Here is a 23,853-nt window from a genome sequence, read left to right on the forward strand (position 1 = left end):
GGCCTTTACCTCTTTTCCAAAATCGATCCTCCAGGGGTTGTTGCACACTATCTGCAAGATCTGGGTAGCCAAGGAATGGACATCTCAGAGTTCTCTGTGGATTGATTGCCTGAGCATCCATCCAACTTCATGAAGAGACAACGAGAACCCTCTGAGAAGTCAAAGAAGGTCAAGAAAGTAAAGCTGGGGGAACCATCTGTATCAAGACCTCATGTCCCTCTGATCGAATCTCTAAGTAAGTCCTTGCCTCCCCCCTCTCGCTATGTAAATTTAAAGAAAATTTCTTCTTCTCTTCCCCAGACCACACCCATCTACATGCACTATGAACCCTCTCCCTCTACCACCAAAACCTCTGATACTCCTACCTCTAATCCACCATCACCTCCTTTTCAAAAATTTAACCTCTCCACCACAACCTTACCAATCTCTGAAGCTGAAATGCTTAACAAACCTTTCTCACCAATCTCTTCAACATCGTCATCTCCACCTTACTACATCCTCTCATCTGACTCAGAACCTTCTGACCTCCAATCCCCCACCTTTGCTCAGCTTCAGGCTCGTGCTCTTGCCTCACAACAACAACCTAAACTAGAAGCCAACATTCCACCACCACCTGAACAACCAATTCCACTACCATCTGAACAACCACAAACACCACCTTCTGAACAACCCACAACACCACCATCTGAACAACCACCAACTCCACCACCATCTGAAACTCCCATCGTACCACCCTCTAAAAACTTTATTATCCCTACCTCTGAACCTCCCGCTGAATCTACTCATACACCACCAGCATCTTCATCCCTCACTCCTGAACCAGAACCTACCTTCCCCACCCTAGAAGAGGCAATCTCTTTATTTGTGGAGTCTTTAGTGGAGAAAATCATATCTCTATCTGAGAACTCTGGTATTAGTGACGATCCCTCTGCAGTGAGGACTCACTGGAATAGAGTGATCAGATGGATGACCTCTGAGGCTTTCAAACTGAAAGGCCTCTCTGAACAAGTCCGCAACGACTTTATCAGAGAAGTTGGAGAAAGGTTGTAGGCACGACTGGTCAGAGAGGCAAAGGAAAATGCCAAAAGATAAGGCTCGTCTGGAAGAAGAGCAAAGGGTTAGAGAAGCTGCAGAGAAGGGTGCTGCTGCTGCGGCTGCTGCTGAAGCTGAAGCAAAAGGCAAGCAACAATGTGTAGCGGTGTATTCGTCACTAAGATAATTGAGATCTATGTGTATTCGTCAGAGAAGAGGGCAGCACGCATAGCTGCAGAAGAAGCTGCAAAGGCAAGCAACAATGTGTAGCGGTGTATTCGTCACTTTATGATTTATTGACTAAATCAAAAGCAAAGCATACAAAGGTAGAGTCGCCACCGCACTTTTATTTATCCAAAGGAATGGCTAAAAAGCGAACAAAAGCCTAAGAAGTTTTACACGTAGAAAACTAATGAAAGGTCAGAGATCTGGGTAAGGGGGTAATTATGCAAAGGGAAGGTGTTAGGCACCCAATGCATCCTAGGTACTCCTAGGGAACCTCTTTTCACAACTTGTTGTATCATTATTTGTTTATGAAATATTTTTGTGCAAACATTGATTGAAGAGATGAGAGAAGAATATACAAGTTAGTTATTTTTGTGTTTGGATGGATGAAACCCATTGCCTACGTACCTTTTCATGAAAGATAAGGATCAAAACGCCGTAGTTCGGCTAAAAGATTTCCAAAAAGTGAGTGGATTGATTTTAAACAAAAGCCCTAAGGTCTTTCATTATCCACGGGAGAAAACTCAACCTATACAACCACAAGTCCACCATGTGAGAAAAGCTTCAACTTGCTAGTGAGGGACCATGCCCTATAATAAGCAAGGAAGTCTTACAATTCAATCACTAAGGACAAAAGGTGAGATTAACATCAACCACTAAGATAATTGAGATCTATGGCTAATGTATGAAAACTTATCAAGAATGGACAAAGCCACAAAACAATTGAATGAGTGGAATTAACCAATTAGAATATTCACAAAAGGTGGTCAAAGTATGATTAGAATTCAATTCAAAAGAAGTATTATGAAAATGAAGTTTGAAAAATCAAAGGCTTAAGGCCTAGGTTTCTAATTTTAAAAGAGATGAAAATGTTTGCACAAAGTTTTCTGGTTTGGGTTAACATGCAAATGGAGGTTTAAAGAACAAAAAGGGTGGGAAGTGAGGAGTAAAACTTCTTAGATGTTCACCTCTTGAGATCATATGTAGATGATCCAAGTGATTCCTTTGGAAAAGGCAACAGGCAAGTAACAGGTAAACAAAGCAACAGAAAAAGCCAACATAAATGGATACCAGATGCCAATCAATGGACTTACACTAGTCTCACAAAACAAAGATGGATACCGGATGCCAATCAATGGACTTACACCAATCTCACAAAGCAAATAAAACAAATGCAATAAGCAAGAGGAAACAAGTTGCCAATAAATGGTCTTACACTCGACTCCAAGGAAATGGGATGCCAATTAATGGTCTTAGTCCCAACTCCTACCAGATCATTGGAAATAACTGCCAATAAATGGACTTACAATTGACTCCTCAATGGACAAAACAAAATGTCACCAAGTATGAACAATGATCATGAAGTGATATACAATTAATGCTCAAAGATGAAAGCAATGCACAGAGGCACACACAAACAATTATGCACATATGGGCAAACAAACAACAAGTAACCAATTAGCACACACTATACACAATCAATGGGCTCAAGCAAGGTTAGGCTTTAGAAACAAGCCAACTGGAATGAGGTGTTTTGAGCTCTTAACCCTAACATTGAGAGTTAGGGTGAAGCAGATGAAATGGAGATGAGGGTTATGCCTCATAGCTCTTATCCCTGGCCTGGGAGAGCTTTAAACAATAGAAAGTGTGGGAGTTCAGAATGAAGGAACTCTTCTCCACATATGATTGACTCTATAAGATTTTGGGTTTTTATTCATAATGCATCAACACATGGTGTGAGCAAAGTGAATGACACAACTGAATAGCAGGGGATGGGTTACACATCCCTTTTATCTGCCAATTGCCTCTTAAGAGGACTTTACCTGCTTGGCACAAATGTAAACAATCAAAGACATGGCCTCTTAAGGAGGGCTTCAGACAGGTGCCTGCCAATAACAGCAGGTCTTCCAGACTACATGAAGATTAGGGATTATACCTAAGTGGTATGCCAACCACAAGCAAAGCAAAGCAAAGTTCAAATGAACTTAAAGCAACTTAGGTACCTGTGTAAACAACTAAACCAATTAGTACAATACTCAGACAAACAGACAACAGTCAATAACAAACAGACAATCCCAATGTACAACACATAAGCCATAAGGCAAACTCAAATGAGTTATCATCAACCTACAAAACAGCAAATGTTAGCAATCAAAAGCAAATATCAACATTCAAATGATGAAGCAACATTAACCATGGAATTTGGATGCTTGAACCTGAAATTCAAAGCTCACATGTAAGTACAAACCACTAGGTCAAAGCCTAGGGTCAAAGGTGAAGAAAAAATTCAAAACAGGAGCTGAAATTTAACACAATGCAATTTCAAACACATATTAACATGTCCTAAAAAGGATCACATCAAAATCATCAAGCAAAAGCATTTCATGTGCAAAGGAAGTCAAAGACAATTTCAAAGCTCATATTTGGACATCATGAATGAAAATTCCAAAACAACACAGAAACGATTCAAATAATTCTGGAAAAATTCATGAGCATTCAACACATCCAACATGATCATCATACAAAAGTCAGAAGCATCAAAGATCAATTAGCATGGAAATTAAATTGCACAAGTTGAACAATTAAAGGTGTGACACAAATTGTCACACCATGCTAACACATGCATAAAATAGAAATGGAACATGGGAAAAATACCAAACCAAGCCTAAAACATCCATCAATGTGTCTAAAATCATCATGAAAAACTTCATGTCCATTGGATTAAAATCAAGCATTTCACAATAGAAAGAGTAAGGCAAGGTCACAAATGTATGCATGATCACAAAGTCTAGCACAATCCAAAATCTAGCAATGCACAACTTCAAAATTTAACATCATAAAAAACTAGACAAACAGAGGATCAAGTAGCAAAAAACCAGGCATTTTTTGGATCATTTTTCAATTTGTTATGAATTTTTAAAGTTGGAAGAAAAATGAAAAAAACAATTGAAGGATGGCATGACATATTGGAGGGAAAGCATAAAAATATGATGAACATTTGAATATTTGCGCCAGGCCAGAATCGAACTAGGTTGATATTTGAATGTAGCGCGCATTTACACAAAACGACACCGTTCCACTGTAAACCCTAGCGAAGATCAATTGGACACAAAACTGTCGCTATTCCGACGCTAACATGAAGATCTTCATCTTCTTCATGAAGAAGAAGATGAACAGTAGCAATCTCAAGAACAAATTTCCAAAATTTTCCAGAAATTAAAAACAAGTACATCATCATGCAGCATATTCAATGGAGATCATAGATCAACAAACATCTAAGCACAAATCATCAAGAATAGAGAGAATCGAGCAAAATCATTTCAACATGTCAAACTTCAATCACACATATCTCATGTTATAGTGCATCATTTCACACGATTTTTTCACCAGAATTATCAGCAAACCTAGATCTACAAGAATATGTGCATAAATTGCAAAATTGAAAGGTTCGAAAATTGACCTCTTGAAGAGCAGAATCTTTGAAATGCACGATCCACAACTTTGAAGTATTCAAATCCACTCTACAATGCTTGAAATGATGTTTGATGAAGAGATTGAAGCTCGAAAGGTGTTGGATCTAGCTCAAAACAGAATTTCCATTTTCATCTTCATGAACTTGCTACACTTGGTTCTTGCTCGAATTTCACAATCTAATGCTTGATCTGCACAGAATCAAAGCCAAGGAGCAAGAATATGAAAAGAAATTGCAATTTTATGAAGAGAAAATGTGAATTATGAATGGAAGAAAATTTTGGAGGGAGAGAGAATTTGGATCTTGAAATGTGAAAAAATGATTAACCCCCCCCCCCCAAATTCTGTTAGATTTAGGTATTTATATGAAGTCCTAATCACCTTGCTAATCCATAATTAGTTTGGTTAATGAAAATAAGGTGTTTTGCAAAAAATCAAAAATGCATGGTGCATGTAGTAAACCCACGTGAACAGTACCACTTCCTTCATCAAAGTCACTTAAAATCATCTTTCAAACACATTGGCAATGGTAGAAAGTCCATACAATGCACCATTTTTGAATTTTGCAATTTCCCTCCAAAAAAGGCATGGATATGCAAGTGATCATGTGATGAGATTTTATGTAATGTGATGCATGATTTGGAAATTAGAGGTCAAGAGAAGAATATTGCAAAAAGAACCACTCAATTTGGAGCTATGAATCAAAAGTTATGGCCATTTGAAGTTCCATGCACACTTGGCAATGATTGGATCATATCTCTTCAACCATACATCAGATGCTCATGAGCTTGGACATTTTGGAAATGGGAGAGAAAGATATACAACTTTCATGTTCAACAAAATTTCATTTGAAGCGTTTTTGATGATGTAAAATTAAGTTGAAGTTGGTCCAAAACCCTTCCATTTTTGGAAATTTCAAATTATGGGTCACTTTCCATTTTGAGAAATTTTTGCCTTGACTTCAAATTCTTCAATGTGAGTGTTTGAAATGTCAAATGAGACTTGTTTGAACATGAATGAAGTATTTCTAATCACTTCCCACCTCCAAACCCACAGGTGACTTTGCAGTTGACTTTCTGGGTCTTCAGTTGACCTGGAAATGTCCTGATGAAATTTAAGCCTCAACCACTTGGGATTTTGCTCCAAAATGAACCTCTAGCTCAAATGAGCTCTATACAATGATCACATGATCCATATCTCAAGAAAATACCATCTGCTCTTTGTACCATGAATTCACCTGATGCCTTGACTGTTAACTGCTTAAGCTGCAAGTAACAAAGGTCAATGACATATTTTTGTACATTTTTGGTTAGTGATAAAAGGAAAAGCAATGATATACAAATGCAAGCAATGCTTGGTGATCAAGAACCACTCTCAAAAAAGATCCCACCCATAGGGAAGGAAGCAAGGTGTCCAATGATCCTTGAGGCAATGCAATGTTATGATATGATGCCATGAGGGATCTTAGGGACAAAATTGGGGTCTTACAGATGTCCCTATTTAAGGTCATTCTAGCCGGAGAAGTGAAGGTTAAAATCTTCATCTCGACGCGGTAGAATGGGCTTAAATAACAGTAATGAGACAAATTTTGGTCCCTAAGAGACCTCATGATGCAAATGTATGAATGCAAAAGAAACAACCTCTGTGGGGAATATGGGTCCACAAAGAAGAAAAGACGATCCATCGGAGTAATACACTCACCAGGAACAGAGACTCTAACAGGACTCTCATGGGGATAGGAAAAAGAAATGCGTGAGCAGGACACGACTCAGAATTAGGGAAAAAAGAAATTGACACTGCGCGAGCAGGGCACGAATGGAGACCTCACTAGGGAGTAAAGGACTCAAATTGGGGAAAAGAGAATTCCAAAGGGAAGAAATCCAATGGAAAGACTCAAGCTGACTCAAAAATGCGTGTATTGGGGAAAACGCCAACACAGCACAACTATCCACAAAGGATACTTCGGATAAAAATCCGGACTCGGACTGGGGAAAAGATTCACACAGAACCTCCCTTCCGAGGAAAATTGCATATACTGGGGAAAACGCCAATACAGCAAAAGGGTAAAATCACGACAGAAACTCCACTAGGGGATGTCTAACGAAGACTCTCCTGGGGAAAATCTGCAAGGTGAGGTGTTACCGGTTACTGGGTAACAAGCTCAAAGAGACAAGTGACCTGAACACCGGTTACTGGGTGAAAGAACAACAAGCTCGGGAAGAATGAATATCTAAGACCGGTATAAGGGTGAGAGATATCAATCAACCAAACATCTGAGGAAAACCTGAAAAAGGTATATCACTCAGGAAAATCTGACTCCACAGGGGACCAAGGTCATAATAGGGAGCAGAAAGGAAGGAACACCAGGGATACCGGTTACTGGGTATATAATAGGTGACCTACCAAAGCGTGAATTGGTATATATGCCAAAACACTCATCATCCGAAAGGAGGGCTTGAAAAAGCAAATCGACTTACAGGATGAACATTCGACTCCGCAACGGGAAAACGAATCTTACTCAAATGGGGAAGGACAAAAGGCTTCAACCAAAGAGCGCATGAGATATATTATCCATTACCGTCAGAACGTGGATAGTATACTCGCATGAGATATATTATCTATTACCGTCAGAACGTAGATAATATACTCGAAAGGAAGAATCACCAGGGATACCGGTTACTGGGCATATAATAGGTGATCAACCGAGACGTGAATTGGTTTTTACTGCCAAAACACTCATCATCCTGGAAGAAAGCGAAACGCAGACTTGTTTATAGGATGGACATTCGATTCCACAAGGAATACGAATCTTACTCTGCTGGAGAAAAAATCAAAAGATTTGACCCAAAGAGTGCATGAGATATATTATCTATTACCGTCAGAACGTAGATAATATACTCGCATGGAAGGAGCACCAGGGATACCGGTTACTGGGTATATGATAGGTGACCTACCGAAAAGAGAAACAATCGTTGCCAACAACAACAGGGTAGACGAGAGATAACTCACACGGGATAAATTGCAAGCATCCGCCAATTATCCAGGAGACATATCACCAGTTACTGGGAGATACGCTCAAAAAAAGGGGAGAAAGGAATATTCGATTCCGCAAAAGGAACACGAATCATATTCGACCGGGGAAACACAACAGGCTTCGACTGAAGAGTGCATGAGATATATTATCCATTACCGTCAGAACGTGGATAGTATACTCGCATGGAAGATTATCCACAACCGGTTACTGGGTTAATAAAGGATAAATCATCCGAAAAGAAAGGCATCGGGATACCAAAACTAGGCATATAAAGATGACCAATCAAAGGGAGCAAAAATCATTACCAATCAAACGGGTAAATGAAAGAGGACTCACTGGGGATGCATTGATAAAAAAATCAATGATCCAGGGAACAAATCATTGGCAAACGGTGAAAGGACCCACTGAGGATAAAATTGCTAGCATACGACAATTATCCACAAAAACATGTTGGGGAAACAATTGCTTACTCAGAGCAAAAACCCAGACAAGGGAATATCAACATCGAATACTGGATGAAGATAACCACAAAGAGTAACCATCATCGATTAGGATGAACAACAAGGTTAACTCTGCAAAGGGGAGAACAAAGGATTTACAACTACCGAATATTGGGTAGAAAACCAAAGATTCTGGCTGAGGAAACGAGAGGTTTACCACTACCGACTACTGGGTAGAAAACCAAAGACTCAGCTGAGGATAAAATTGCTAGCATACGACAATTATCCACAAGAAAGCACAGACTCCGATAGGGAGACAACAACAACATAGGATTTACAACTACCGAATACTGGGTAGAAGACCGCAAAATCCACCATCAACCAGAATGAACCACAAAGGTTACCTCTGCTAGGGGAAAAGAGATAGGACTTACAACTACCGGATACTGGGTAGAGGCCCACAACTCTGATGAGGATACAAAAGTAGGGTTTACAACTACCGAATACGGGATAGAAAACCAAAGCCTCTGCGTGGGGAGTGAAAGGATCACAACTCCGCACGGGGAAACAAAATAGGGTTTATGACTACCAAATACTGGGTAAAAAAACCACAAACTGTTGGAGAGCAAGAAAATATAGGATTTACAACTACCGAATACTGGGTAGAAAACCACCAACTCTGCTGAGGAACAAAATGTTCACAACCACAGATTCCACAAAAGGGAAAAAAGGTATACAGGATTTACAACTACCGGTTACTGGGTAGAAAACCGAAAAGATAGGACTTACAACTACCGGTTACTGGGTAGAGGCCACAAAGGATAGGACTTATAACTACCGGTTACTGGGTAGAAGGCCCAAACTCCGCTGGGGATAAGATGAACTATTGCCGGTTACTAGGCGAATATTCATTTATTCCACAGGGAAGCACAAGAGACAGTTGAAAAAAGGCCAATTCAGGATCAATCCAAAAAGGCAAACTGAATCAAGACTCGTCCTAATGAGGATATAACTCAATAGGGAAAACCCATCCCAATATATGTGTTGGGAGGAAACAGAAACAACCGTCATCCACGAGGATATATCTCAGTGGGGAACTGCAGAAGAAAAGACAGACACTCTCTGCTTATGGGGCTGACTCTATATTGAGAGATTAAACACCCGACATCTGCTTGGGGAGATCTACTGGAGAGATCTATATCACCAATTAGCAGGAGACAACAAATAAAGATATATGGCAAGAATGCAACATGAACATCTGAATGTTGAAAATATGCATGAATATGCGTGATTTATGTTTGATGGATGCTGACAAAACAGATATTTCTAACACAAACAGATCCAGGAATCAAACGCCCGATACTACACTTCCAGAGGAAAATCCAAGAAATCCAACTGGAAAGCCAATCTGCTGGAGATCTGAATGCTAAAAAGCAAAGATCTACTGGGAAAATCAGAGATATCAAAAAAATCACAAAATCTCTGAGTGATGGATCATCAATCAACCCAATTGGGGAACAAAAGTTCAGAACAGGCAGAAACTGCCACGAAAGCAACTCTGTTGGAGAAGTGGAGAAATCACGAGACTTCTGCAGGGGGATCATCGGTCTCAACTGGGAAACAGGAGTTCGCTGCACAAGCAAGAACTTCTACAAAAACAGACCACTCAAGTAGAATCTGGCCCCACAAGCAACTCTACTGGGGATACTGTCAGCACTCCATTGGGGATAAATCCACTGAGGGAAAACAGATCACACAAATAGATTCTATCACACAAGCAACTTTATTGGGGATCAAAAGCATCAGGAAATCACCCAATCTCTGTAGGAGAGAAAACCATCACAGATACAATCCACCATGCCACAACACTACTGGGGATTTATCTGAGGCAGAGAAGGAGAACTGGGGGTCAACCATCAAATACCAAACCTTCCAAAAGGAAACCACAACTGCTGAGGAGGAGAGAAATCACTTCTCTGCTGAAGGGAGGAAAGGTAACAAGCACTCTGATGGAGAGATGGCATAGATGAAGTACATCATACCCACAACTCCACTGGCGACTTTACTGAGGAAAATAACGAAGTACCGGAATGTCAACCCACCAAATACCGAATCTTCCAAGAGGAAAGCACCCATACTGGGGAGGGAATATTGCTGGAGAGGAACATGAAGTTTCCAACAAGCACTCTGCTATGGGAATACAAAATCTCAACAGAAGCTCTGCTTGGGGAACAACCCCAACAACAATTTGGAGAAAGAGGATACAACCATCCCAGGAATATGAACAAATGTCTTACCCTGTTGGAAATCATGCCACCCTTGGGAGAGCACTGAGAAATTCTTAAGTATCCTTTTATCATTGTGAATGTTCACTTTGTTTAAAACAATTTTGAAAAATTTTTTTGTTTAAAACAATGACATTTTATCAATTAAAACATGCAAAACATTTGTTGAAATGAAACAAATAAGAGTGCAAATAATTGGATAAAAGCTCAAATTTATTTGATGGAAAGGTAGCCTGCAAATGGCAAGACTCCATAGATCTGTACAAGTTTGAAATCGGTGATATATATTGGAAGAGGGCTACATTGAACATAATGACCATTTCTCTACCAATTTGAATCCGATGTATTTGAAGCTTCAGTTGACGACGAATCAAGAATCTCTGACGAACAGACAGCTATGAAACAGAAAGTCTTGTCAGGATGCAGTTACTTGCCAAATCCATAATTTTTTCCTAGATTGCCCTAGAGTGAGGTACTCAATCTAGCGGGATGCAATTTTTTTTCAAGTCTCTAATTTTTGCCTGGATCACCCTTTCGGGTATCCACCGAGACGCTCATTTTTGCCTAAGCCGCCCTTTCGGGTTTTCAACTTAGCGAGCTATTCTGTTTTTTTTAGGCGAAGTATTTCTTTACTGCATATGAATTCACAGGACGAGTGAAATCCTCCCCATCCATAGTTGTGAGCATCAGAGCACCGCCTGAAAAGGCTCTCTTGACAACATATGGACCTTCATAGTTTGGAGTCCACTTGCCCCTGGAATCGGGCGCGAAAGACAAAACTTTCTTGAGCACAAGGTCACCTTCTCGGAACACACGAGGCTTGACCTTCTTATCGAATGCTTTCTTCATTCTCTGCTAATATAACTGACCATGGCACATGGCAGTTAATCGCTTCTCTTCAATCAAATTCAGTTGGTCATAACGATTCTGAATCCATTCAGCATCAGTCAACTTAGCTTCCATCAAGACTCTCATTGATGGGATCTCCACCTCTACTGGGAGAACAACCTTCATGCCGTAAACAAGAGAAAAAGGGGTTGCCCCTGTTGAAGTGCGGACAGATGTACGATAACCGTGCAAAGCAAATGGCAGCATCTCATGCCAATCTTTGTACGTAACTATCATCTTCTGGATAATCTTCTTGATGCTCTTATTAGCAGCTTCAACAGCCCCATTCATCTTTGGTCTGTAAGGAGAGGAGTTATGGTGTGCAATCTTGAACTCAGCACACAACTCTTCCATCATCTTGTTGTTCAAGTTAGATCCATTATCAATAATGATCTTATCAGGCACACCATAACGGCAAATCAGTTGATTCTTGATAAACTTCACGACCACCTGCCTGGTCACATTAGCATACGACGCCGCTTCAACCCATTTGGTGAAGTAGTCAATTGCTACGAGAATAAACCTGAGTCCGTTGGACGCTTTCGGCTCAATCATGCCGATCATGTCGATTCCCCACATAGAGAAAGGCCATGGTGATGAAATCACATTCAGAAGTGTCGGAGGAATATGAATCTTGTCTGCGTAAATCTGACACTTGTGGCATTTCTTCACGTATTTGCAGTAGTCAGACTCCATTGTCAGCCAATAGTAGCCTGCTCTCAGCATCTTTCTAGCCATGGCATGTCCATTGGAATGAGTACCAAATGAACCCTCATGGACCTCAGTCATTAACAGGTCTGCTTCGTGTCTATCCACGCATCTGAGCAAAACCATGTCAAAATTTCTCTTATACAGCACTTCACCACTGAGGTAGAAACTGCCTGACAACCTTCTCAAAGTTTTCCTATCTTTTACAGATGCCTCAGGCGGATAAACCTGGTTCTGGAGGAAATTCTTGATATCATAATACCAAGGCTTGTCATCTTTGACTTCTTCAACTGCAAATACGTGAGCTGGTCTATCCAAGCGCATCACGGTGATATTGGGAACTTCATTCCAATACTTCACTACAATCATTGAAGCAAGCGTTGCAAGAGCATCTGCCATCCGATTATCCTCTCGAGGAATATGATGAAAGTCAACTTCTGTAAAGAACGTTGAGATCCTCCTCGCATAATCTCTGTACGGAATGAGACTGGGTTGATTCGTCTCCCACTCACCCTTGATCTGATTGACAATGAGGGCCGAATCACCATACACATCAAGATGCTTGATCCTTAGATCAATACACTCTTCTAATCCCATGATACATGCTTCGTACTCAGCCATATTATTCTTGCATTTGAAAGTTAGCCTTGCTGTAAACGGAATATGTGTGCCCTGAGGAGTAATGATTACTGCTCCAATTCCATTTTCGTACTGATTTACAGCGCCATCAAACACCATCGTCCATCTGGAACCAGGTTTCGGACCTTCATCAAGTGTAGGCTCATCGCAATCTTTCATTTTCAAATACAGAATCTCCTCATCTGGGAAGTCATACTGAACAGACTGATGATCTTCAATCGGCTGATGTGCCAAGTGGTCAGCCAAGATACTACCTTTGATAGCTTTCTGAGCTCGATACTCGATATCATACTCAGACAACAACATCTGCCAACGGGCAATTCTCCCAGTTAAAGCAGGCTTCTCGAAGATATACTTGATTGGATCCATTCTGGATATCAACCAAGTTGTATGATTTATCATGTACTGGCGTAAACGCTTAGCAGCCCAAGCTAAAGCACAACACGTCTTCTCAAGCATAGAGTATCGAGACTCACAATCAGTGAACTTCTTACTCAGGTAGTAGATAGCAGATTATTTCTTCCCTGATTCGTCTTGCTGACCGAGTACACAACCCATCGAGTCTCCAAGAACAGTCAGATACATGATCAGAGGTCTTCCTTCTACAGGCGGAGACAAGATCAGAGGTTCAGACAGATATTCTTTGATACTGTCGAAAGCTTTTTGGCAATCCTCGGTCCAATCATGAGACTGATCTTTCCGGAGGAGCTTGAATATCGGCACATATGTGGCAGTCATGTGGGATATAAATCTGGAAATATAGTTCAAGCGGCCAAGAAAACCTCGGACTTGCTTTTCAGTTTTGGGCGCAGGCATCTCTTGTATTGCTTTGACCTTTGCAGGATCAACCTCAATACCTCTCTCACTGACAACAAAACCCAATAACTTTCCAGAACGGACTCCAAATGTACATTTGTTCGGATTCAGACGAAGCCTGAACTTCCTCAAACGCTGAAAAAGCTTCAACAAATGCTCAACATGTTCAACTTCCGTTCTCGACTTAGCAATCATATCATCGACATAGACCTCTATCTCCTTGTGCATCATATCATGAAACAAGGTAGTCATCGCTCGTTGATACGTGGCTCCGGCGTTCTTCAAAACGAAGGGCATCACTCGATAACAGAATGTTCCCCAAGGTGTGATGAATGTTGTCTTCTCCATATCCTCGGGTGCCATTTTGATTTGATTATATCCGGAAAATCCGTCCATAAACGAAAAGACTTTGAATTTAGTTGTATTGTCTACCAACATATCAATATGTGGTAGAGGGAAATCATCTTTCGGACTAGCTTTATTCAAATCTCTGTAATCAACACACATACGGACTTTTCCGTCTTTCTTTGGCACAGGCACAATATTGGCCACCCATAGAGGATACGTAGAAGTCACCAGAAACCCCGCATCAATTTGCTTCTGAACTTCCTCTTTGATCTTCACTGCCATATCTGGATGAGTTCTTCTGAGCTTCTGCTTCACAGGCACACACTCAAGCTTCAGAGGCAAGAAATGTTGCACAATATATATATCTAGACCCGGCATGTCTTCATACGACCAAGCAAAGATATCGGAATATTCTCGTAGCAAACTGATCAACCCCTTCTTTACAGACTCTTCAAGGAGTTCCCTAATCTTCACCATTCGAACACAATCTTCAGACCCCAAGTTGACTGTTTCCAGATTCTCAAGGTGCGGCTGAATGATCTTCTCTTCGTGCTCAAGGAGACGGGTAATCTCATCAGGAATCTCTTCAACATCATCTTCCTCTGCTTCAAATACAGGGAATTCAAAATTGGGAGATGGCGTTGGATCATTATGTTCAATGGGTTTTAGAATCAACCTGCATAATGATTTTGGTTAATAAAAAAACTTTAGAATTTAAACAAACAAATCATTATGCAGATGAAAAGATTTCTTTTATTCTTGTTTTTAGGGTTTTTTGTGATCACCGATTTCATGCAAAAGAAAAAAGTGAAAACAAATGGAAAAACAAATGTTTAACATGCATCAATTGAATGAAATATCGTTGTATATATGATGCCAACAATGTCATCACTTCTCCTTTTGGCATGGGAGAAGGGTTTTTAAACAAAGAAAACATATTACGCTGACTTATGAATGACCGTAGGAACATCCACAGCGACCCAATTGTGGCAGATCCCGCCAGGGATAACAAAGTTGTCAGTATCCTCTGCATCCTCTTCCAGAATAGCAGCAGCTTCCTCAGCTTGATCGGCGTGGATGAAACCTCCACTCTTGAACAGACCTTCTTTGTTGAAGACCCCAGAAGAATAGCCAATGCCAGCCCGGGACTTATTGTCTTCAAGCTCAATCATCTTCCCTAAACCAGCAATTGCATCACATTCAATGGCCAGTTTTGCATCACGATAGGAAGCAAATGAAGGAGACTTCTTCTCAATTGGCTCAGCAATAGATAAAGCTTGGAAAGGCGTTCCAACTTCATCCTCAACATCAATATATGAGAAAGAAGACAAGTGGCTAACTAGGAGAGCCTTTTCTCCCCCTACCACCACCAGTTTCTTATTCTTGACGAATTTCAGCTTCTGGTGTAGGGTGGATGTCACGGTGCCAGCCTCGTGAATCCATGGTCTACCAAGGAGACAACTATAAGATGGGTGGATATCCATAACCTGAAAGGTGATCTGGAAATCACTTGGTCCAATCTTGATTGGGAGATCAACTTCCCCAATCACAGTCTTACGCGACCCATCGAAAGCTTTCACAACAACACCACTCTGCCTCATGGGAGGCCCTTGATATGACAATCTAGAAAGAATGGTCCTCGGCAATACATTCAGAGATGACCCAGTATCCACCAACACATTGGACATGGCATCGTTCTTGCAATTCATGGATATATGTAAAGCCATGTTGTGGTTCTTCCCTCCTCAGGGAGATCAGCGTCACAAAAACTCAAAGTGTTGCAAGCAGTGATGTTTGCAACAATATTGTCAAACTGTTCAATTGTGACATCATGATCAACATAAGCCAAGTCCAATACTTTCTGCAGAGCCTCCCTATGGGGTTCTGAATTCAGAAGCAAAGATAATACGGAGATTTTGGACGGCGTTTGTAGAAGCTGGTCTACAACGTTGTACTCACTCTTCTTGATGAGCCTCAGCATCTCATCACAGTCTTCATTCACAGTGCCACTAGGGCCAACAAAAGAAGTAGGAGTCTTTTGTACAGAGGAGGGTTTAGCAACAGGTGCCAGATTCGGAGGATTCACAACATTCCCCACCGGACGCTCAACAGAATCAGCTCTAGCCTGAGGCTTCGGCGCTGAAAACACACGACCACTACGGGTCAACCCGCTCACATCAGCTATATTTACAACGGAGGATGAAGGCAAAGGCACTTCTCTCCCATCTTCCACAGCGACAGGATTATAGCGGAATGGAACAACTCTATCTGAAGAATAAGGCACAGGGCCTGCAGGCTTGATAATCAGAGAAGGAGAACCCTTCTGCTTGCTACCATCATAACGAATGACAACAGGCTCAGGGATCTTGAACACAGGAGAAATCACATTCACCTCTGGTTCGTCTTCATCAACATTTCTGTTCTGAAGAATCTCAATAGTCCCATCATCTAGCAATTCTTGCAGCTCTCTGCGCACTTGGCGACAACCCAGACGATTGACGGAGCAGATACGGCATTTGTCATGGTCGTGCTCCATATGACTGTAATCACACAGTAGACAATGCAACTCAACCAATGACTGTCGAATATGACTTACATATTTGACCTTATATTTACCAGGGCAACCTTGGACCATGTTAACCGACTTCCCATGCTCGGGCAATGGGTTCTTCGTAACATTAGGGCCTGAGTCCTCAAAGCTCAGAATGCCGCATCTCATAAGGTCTTGAACCTTAGTCTTCAATGGATAGCAATTTTCCACATCGTGACCCGGAGCACCGGAGTGATAAACACAATGTTGGTCGGGCTTGTACCACCACTGCGGGTTAGCAGGTACAGCCGGAGGCTCTCTGGGAGTAATCAATTTCCGCTCAATCAAAGAGGGATACAGCTCTGCATATGATACAGGAATAGGATCGAAAGTGATCTTCTTCCTTTCATAACTCGTACCGGCTTGATTACTATTGCGAGGCTGGTAGGCCTGCTGTTGAGGACGATGTTGTTGCTGTGGTTGTTGATTATTATGTTGCTGATATTGTTGATTGTTGTCTCTGAAGACAGGTGCTATGTGAGCCACCTGATGCTGATTGCTGGCATGACGCATAGGCTTCCTCTTAACAGAGGGTCTTCTGGTTTTGACATGGGACTGCACAACATGTGCTTCCCCATCTTTCTTCTTAGCAAATGCCCCATATCTCTTTCTTGAAGAGCCTTCATCTTTAGATAACCGTCCTTCACGGAATCCCTCCTCCAATCACATCCCCATGTTCACCATTTCAGTGAAATCAGAGGGAGCACTAGCGATCATCCGCTCATAGTAAAATAACTCAAAGTCTTCAGAAAGATTTTAGTCATTTCCTTCTCTTCCAGCGGAGGAGTAATCTGAGCTGCCAGCTCTCGCCACCTCTGGGCCTACTCTTTAAATGTCTCTTTGTCCTTCTGGGACATGGCTCTGAGCTGATCCCGATCGGGAGCCATATCCACGTTGTATTTGTACTGCTTGACGAAAGCTTCTCCAAGATCATTGAAGGATCGGATGTTTGCACTATCCACACTCATATACCATCTTAGTGCAGCACCGGACAGACTGTCCTGGAAATAATGAATCAGCAGTTGATCATTATCCGTTTGAGTAGACATTTTCCTGGCATACATAACCAGGTGGCTGAGCGGGCAGGTGTTCCCCTTGTATTTCTCAAAGTCTGGGACCTTGAATTTGACAGGTATCTTCACACCGGGAACCAAACAGAGTTCAGCAGCAGACTTGCCGAACAAATCTTTTCCTCGAATGGTCTTCAATTCCTTGCGGAGTTCAAGAAATTGGTCATTCATCGCATCCATCTTCTCATTAACATCTGGGCCATCGGACGGCTCAGAATGATAGATGGTGTCGTCTACCCTAGGAATGGTATGCACGACAGGAGGAGGCACAACAATGACCAGGCTAGATGCCGACATGGAAGCAAACGTTGGTGCAGGAATGTCTGGCATAAAACCAGGAGGCATACCCCATGGAAAACCGGCTGGCATGGTTGTTGGCACAAAATGAGCACTGGCAGCTGGCACAGTTGACGAAACAACCTCAGATATAACAGTCCTCTGGGGAGGAGTTACAGATGGTGGAGACGGTTGATTCTGAGCAGCTAGGAACTGCTCCATCAAAGCACTCAGTCTGGCGACTTCGTCCTTCAGCTCACGATTCTCTTGTTCAAGTTGATCCATCAATCTCGAAGAGTTGGCTCTGGTGTAGTACCGGGCGAAGTGCGTCTTCAAAATAAATGAAGAGCACAGGATCAGACCACAGGACAGAGGCTGAGAATAACACCTGTTTATGCAAATGATGCATGCAATGCTGGTGCATATGATTTGTTTTTATTTCAAAGGAACTCGAGGGTTTTATTTGCAAACTTTGAAATATTAATCATTTTATTGCATATGGAAATATCTCATCAAATAATTCTTTGTCTTTCCATGTCTGAAATTTTTTTGCAAAGAAACCCCTTAAGTTCCTTGGAAAAAAAATTCTCATTTTTTGATGATATGGATGCAGATGAATGCATGAATGCAACAATCACACTCAAGGATCAAGCAATGCACACCAGACAAAGGTCATGGGAAAGCTCATAGCATCCCTAATATCAATCATCCATTTTGGTGGATTATGGTTTTCACCTTATCGACACCCAAGTTCCATTGATATTAATGATACATGAACCGGCTCAATCATCCTTAATATCAATCATCCATTTTGGTGGATTATGGTTTTTACCTTATCGACACCCAAGTTCCATTGATATTAAGGATGTCTGAACGACTCAACCATGAATCACGGGTTTGTTGCGAGTCACGAGCATGGAGTCTCGGTTAAGAACCATCCGAAAGGAGTGTACTATGGTTTAAACATGTCGAACATGTTCTACCAGAGGTTCCCATAGTCATCATCCCATCTTTCGAATATTATCGGAGGAACGAATACTCGTATTCCAAAAATATTCTCAAGAGAGACTCTTATGAGTGTAGTATCGCGTAACAATCGCATCAGATCTTACATCTGAACGACCTCCGCACTACGTCCTAAAAATAGGCCAAGATGGGCTTGGTAAACTAAGGTCCTTGGCTTCTATGGCACATATCGGAAGAATGATGCCTAACCACAAATAACTTGTGTGACATCATTAATCCAACATGACCTCCACCAAGTGAATGGACTCGCAAGTCAACTTGCTAAGGAATAACTCCACACAAGTCGACGAGACTATGACATTCTCCTATCATAGGGTGCACTCGAGTTCGGGTATAGAACTCATCTCATAGAGATCACCAAAGCAAACAAGCAATTGTATATCAAGCAAATCAATCATTACAAGCAATACAGTAATCCCAAATTGTACAAAAATATGTCATATAAACAATATATCACAACAATTGTGAAAAGTAGGCAAACCCACCAAGGATCTTTCCCCAGCAGAGTCGCCACTTTTCTCTAGCGGTGTATTCGTCACTTTATGATTTATTGACTAAATCAAAAGCAAAGCATACAAAGATAGAGTCGCCACCGCACTTTTATTTATCCAAAGGAATGGCTAAAAAGCGAACAAAAGCCTAAGAAGTTTTACACGTAGAAAACTAATGAAAGGTCAGAGATCTGGGTAAGGGGGTAATTATGCAAAGGGAAGGTGTTAGGCACCCAATGCATCCTAGGTACTCCTAGGGAACCTCTTTTCACAACTTGTTGTATCATTATTTGTTTATGAAATATTTTTGTGCAAACATTGATTGAAGAGATGAGAGAAGAATATACAAGTTAGTTATTTTTGTGTTTGGATGGATGAAACCCATTGCCTACGTACCTTTTCATGAAAGATAAGGATCAAAACGCCGTAGTTCGGCTAAAAGATTTCCAAAAAGTGAGTGGATTGATTTTAAACAAAAGCCCTAAGGTCTTTCATTATCCACAGGAGAAAACTCAACCTATACAACCACAAGTCCACCATGTGAGAAAAGCTTCAACTTGCTAGTGAGGGACCATGCCCTATAATAAGCAAGGAAGTCTTACAATTCAATCACTAAGGACAAAAGGTGAGATTAACATCAACCACTAAGATAATTGAGATCTATGGCTAATGTATGAAAACTTATCAAGAATGGACAAAGCCACAAAACAATTGAATGAGTGGAATTAACCAATTAGAATATTCACAAAAGATGGTCAAAGTATGATTAGAATTCAATTCAAAAGAAGTATTATGAAAATTAAGTTTGAAAAATCAAAGGCTTAAGGCCTAGGTTTCTAATTTGAAAAGAGATGAAAATGTTTGCACAAAGTTTTCTGGTTTGGGTTAACATGCAAATGGAGGTTTAAAGAACAAAAAGGGTGGGAAGTGAGGAGTAAAACTTCTTAGATGTTCACCTCTTGAGATCATATGTAGATGATCCAAGTGATTCCTTTGGAAAAGGCAACAAGCAAGTAACAGGTAAACAAAGCAACAGAAAAAACCAACATAAATGGATACCAGATGCCAATCAATGGACTTACACTAGTCTCACAAAACAAAGATGGATACCGGATGCCAATCAATGGACTTACACCAATCTCACAAAGCAAATAAAACAAATGCAATAAGCAAGAGAAAACAAGTTGCCAATAAATGGTCTTACACTCGACTCCAAGGAAATGGGATGCCAATCAATGGTCTTAGTCCCAACTCCTACCAAATCATAGGAAACAACTGCCAATAAATGGACTTATAATTGACTCCTCAATGGACATAACAAAATGTCACCAAGTATGAACAATGATCATGAAGTGATATACAATTAATGCTCAAATATGAAAGCAATGCACAGAGGCACACACAAACAATTATGCACATATGGGCAAACAAACAACAAGCAACCAATTAGCACACACTATACACAATCAATGGGCTCAAGCAAGGTTAGGCTTTAGAAACAAGCCAACTGGAATGGGATGTTTTGAGCTCTTAATCCTAACATTGAGAGTTAGGGTGAAGCAGATGAAATGGAGATAAGGGTTATGCCTCATAGCTCTTATCCCTGGCCTGGGAGGGCTTTAAACAATAGAAAGTGTGGGAGTTCAGAATGAAGGAACTCTTCTCCACATATGATTGACTCTATAAGATTTTGGGTTCTTATTCACAATGCATCAACACATGGTGTAAGCAAAATGAATGACACAACTGAATAGCAGGGGATGGGTTACACATCCCTTTTATCTGCCAATTGCCTCTTAAGAGGACTTTACCTGCTTGGCACAAATGTAAACAATCAAAGACATGGCCTCTTAAGGAGGGCTTCAGACAGGTGCCTGCCAATAACAGCAGGTCTTCTAGACTACATGAAGATTAGGGATTATACCTAAGTGGTATGCCAACCACAAGCAAAGCAAAGCAAAGTTCAAATGAACTTAAAGCAACTTAGGTACCTGTGTAAACAACTAAACCAATCAGTACAATACTCAGACAAACAGACAACATTCAATAACAAACAGACAATCCCAATGTACAACACATAAGCCATAAGGCAAACTCAAATGAGTTATCATCAACCTACAAAACAACAAATGTTAGCAATCAAAAGCAAATATCAACATTCAAATGATGAAGCAACATTAACCATGGAATTTGGATGCTTGAACCTGAAATTCAAAGCTCACATGTAAGTACAAACCACTAGGTCAAAGCCTAGGGTCAAAGGTGAAGAAAAAATTCAAAACAGGAGCTGAAATTTAACACAATGCAACTTCAAACACATATTAACATGTCCTAAAAAGGATCACATCAAAATCATCAAGCAAAAGCATTTCATGTGCAAAGGAAGTCAAAGACAATTTCAAAGCTCATATTTGGACATCATGAATGAAAATTCCAAAACAAAACAAGAAACGATTCAAATAATTCTGGAAAAATTCATGAGCATTCAACACATCCAACATGATCATCATACAAAAGTCAGAAGTATCAAAGATCAATTGGCATGGAAATTAAATTGCACAAGTTGAACAATCAAAGGTGTGACACAAATTGTCACACCATGCTAACACATGCATAAAACAGAAATGGAACATGGGAAAAATACCAAACTAAGCCTAAAACATCCATCAATGTGTCTAGAATCATCATGTAAAATTTCATGTCCATTGGATTAAAATCAAGCATTTCACAATAGAAAGAGTAAGGCAAGGTCACAAATGTATACATGACCACAAAGTCTAGCACAATCCAAAATCCAGCCATGCACAACTATAAAATTTAACATCATAAAAAACTAGACAAACAGAGGATCAAGTAGCAAAAAACCAGGCATTTTTTGGATCATTTTTCAATTTGTTATGAATTTTTAAAGTTGGAAGAAAAATGAAAAAAACAATTGAAGCATGGCATGGCAAATTGGAAGGAAAGCATAAAAATATGATGAACATTTGAATATTTGCGCCAGGCCAGAATCGAACTAGGTTGATATTTGAATGAAGCGCGCGTTTACACAAAACGACACTGTTCCACTGTAAACCCTAGCGAAGATCAATTGGACACAAAACCGTCGCTATTCCGACGCTAACATGAAGATCTTCATCTTCTTCATGAAGAAGAAGATGAACAGTAGCAATCTCAAGAACAAATTTCCAGAATTTTCCAGAAATTAAAAACAAGTACATCATCATGCAGCATATTCAATGGAGATCATAGATCAACAAACATCTAAGCACAAATCATCAAGAATAGAGAGAATCGAGCAAAATCATTTCAACATGTCAAACTTCAATCACACATATCTCATGTTATAGTGCATCATTTCACACGATTTTTTCACCAGAATTATCAGCAAACCTAGATCTACAAGAATATGTGCATAAATTGCAAATTGAAAGGTTCGAAAATTGACCTCTTGAAGAGCAGAATCTTTGAAATGCACGATCCACAGCTTTGAAGTATTCAAATCCACTCTACAATGCTTGAAATGATGTTTGATGAAGAGATTGAAGCTCGAAAGGTGCTGGATCTAGCTCAAAACAGAATTTCCATTTTCATCTTCATGAACTTGCTACACTTGGTTCTTGCTCGAATTTCACAATCTAATGCTTGATCTGCACAGAATCAAAGCCAAGGAGCAAGAATATGAAAAGAAATTGCAATGTTATGAAGAGAAAATTTGAATTATGAATGGAAGAAAATTTTGGAGGGAGAGAGAATTTGGATCTTGAAATGTGAAAAAATGATTACCCCCCCCCCCCCCCAAATTCTGTTAGATTTAGGTATTTATATGAAGTCCTAATCACCTTGCTAATCCATAATTAATTTGGTTAATGAAAATAAGGTGTTTTGCAAAAAATCAAAAATGCATGGTGCATGTAGTAAACCCACGTGAACAGTACCACTTCCTTCATCAAAGTCACTTAAAATCATCTTTCAAACACATTGGCAATGGTAGAAAGTCCATATAATGCACCATTTTTGAATTTTGCAATTTCCCTCCAAAAAAGGCATGGATATGCAAGTGATCATGTGATGAGATTTTATGTAATGTGATGCATGATTTGGAAATTAGAGGTCAAGAGAAGAATATTGCAAAAAGAACCACTCAATTTGGAGCTATGAATCAAAAGTTATGGCCATTTGAAGTTCCATGCACACTTGGCAATGATTGGATCATATCTCTTCAACCACACATCAGATGCTCATGATCTTGGACATTTTGGAAATGGGAGAGAAATATCTACAATTTTCATGTTTAACAAAATTTCATTTGAAGCTTTTTTGATGATGTAAAATTGAGTTGAAGTTGGTCTAAAACCCTTTCATTTTTGGAAATTTCAAATTATGGGTCACTTTCCATTTTGGGAAATTTTTGCCTTGACTTCAAATTCTTCAATGTGAGTGTTTGAAATGTCAAATGAGACTTGTTTGAACATGAATGAAGTATTTCTAATCATTTTCCACCTCCAAATCCA

At 40.3% G+C, this 23,853-nt stretch overlaps 1 protein-coding gene across 1 annotated transcript; it reads left to right on the forward strand.

The window, feature by feature from the left end:
• Positions 1–315: 315 nt before the first annotated feature.
• LOC127103027 (vegetative cell wall protein gp1-like) lies at positions 316–1,302 on the forward strand. Its single transcript, XM_051040326.1, has 3 exons — positions 316–910; positions 1,029–1,178; positions 1,244–1,302. Exons 1-3 carry the CDS (start codon positions 316–318, stop codon positions 1,300–1,302), a joined length of 804 nt encoding a protein of 267 aa, XP_050896283.1.
• Positions 1,303–23,853: the final 22,551 nt, after the last annotated feature.

This window comes from Lathyrus oleraceus, chromosome 7 (genome assembly GCF_024323335.1).
Source record: "Lathyrus oleraceus cultivar Zhongwan6 chromosome 7, CAAS_Psat_ZW6_1.0, whole genome shotgun sequence".
Taxonomy (NCBI): domain Eukaryota; kingdom Viridiplantae; phylum Streptophyta; class Magnoliopsida; order Fabales; family Fabaceae; genus Lathyrus; species Lathyrus oleraceus.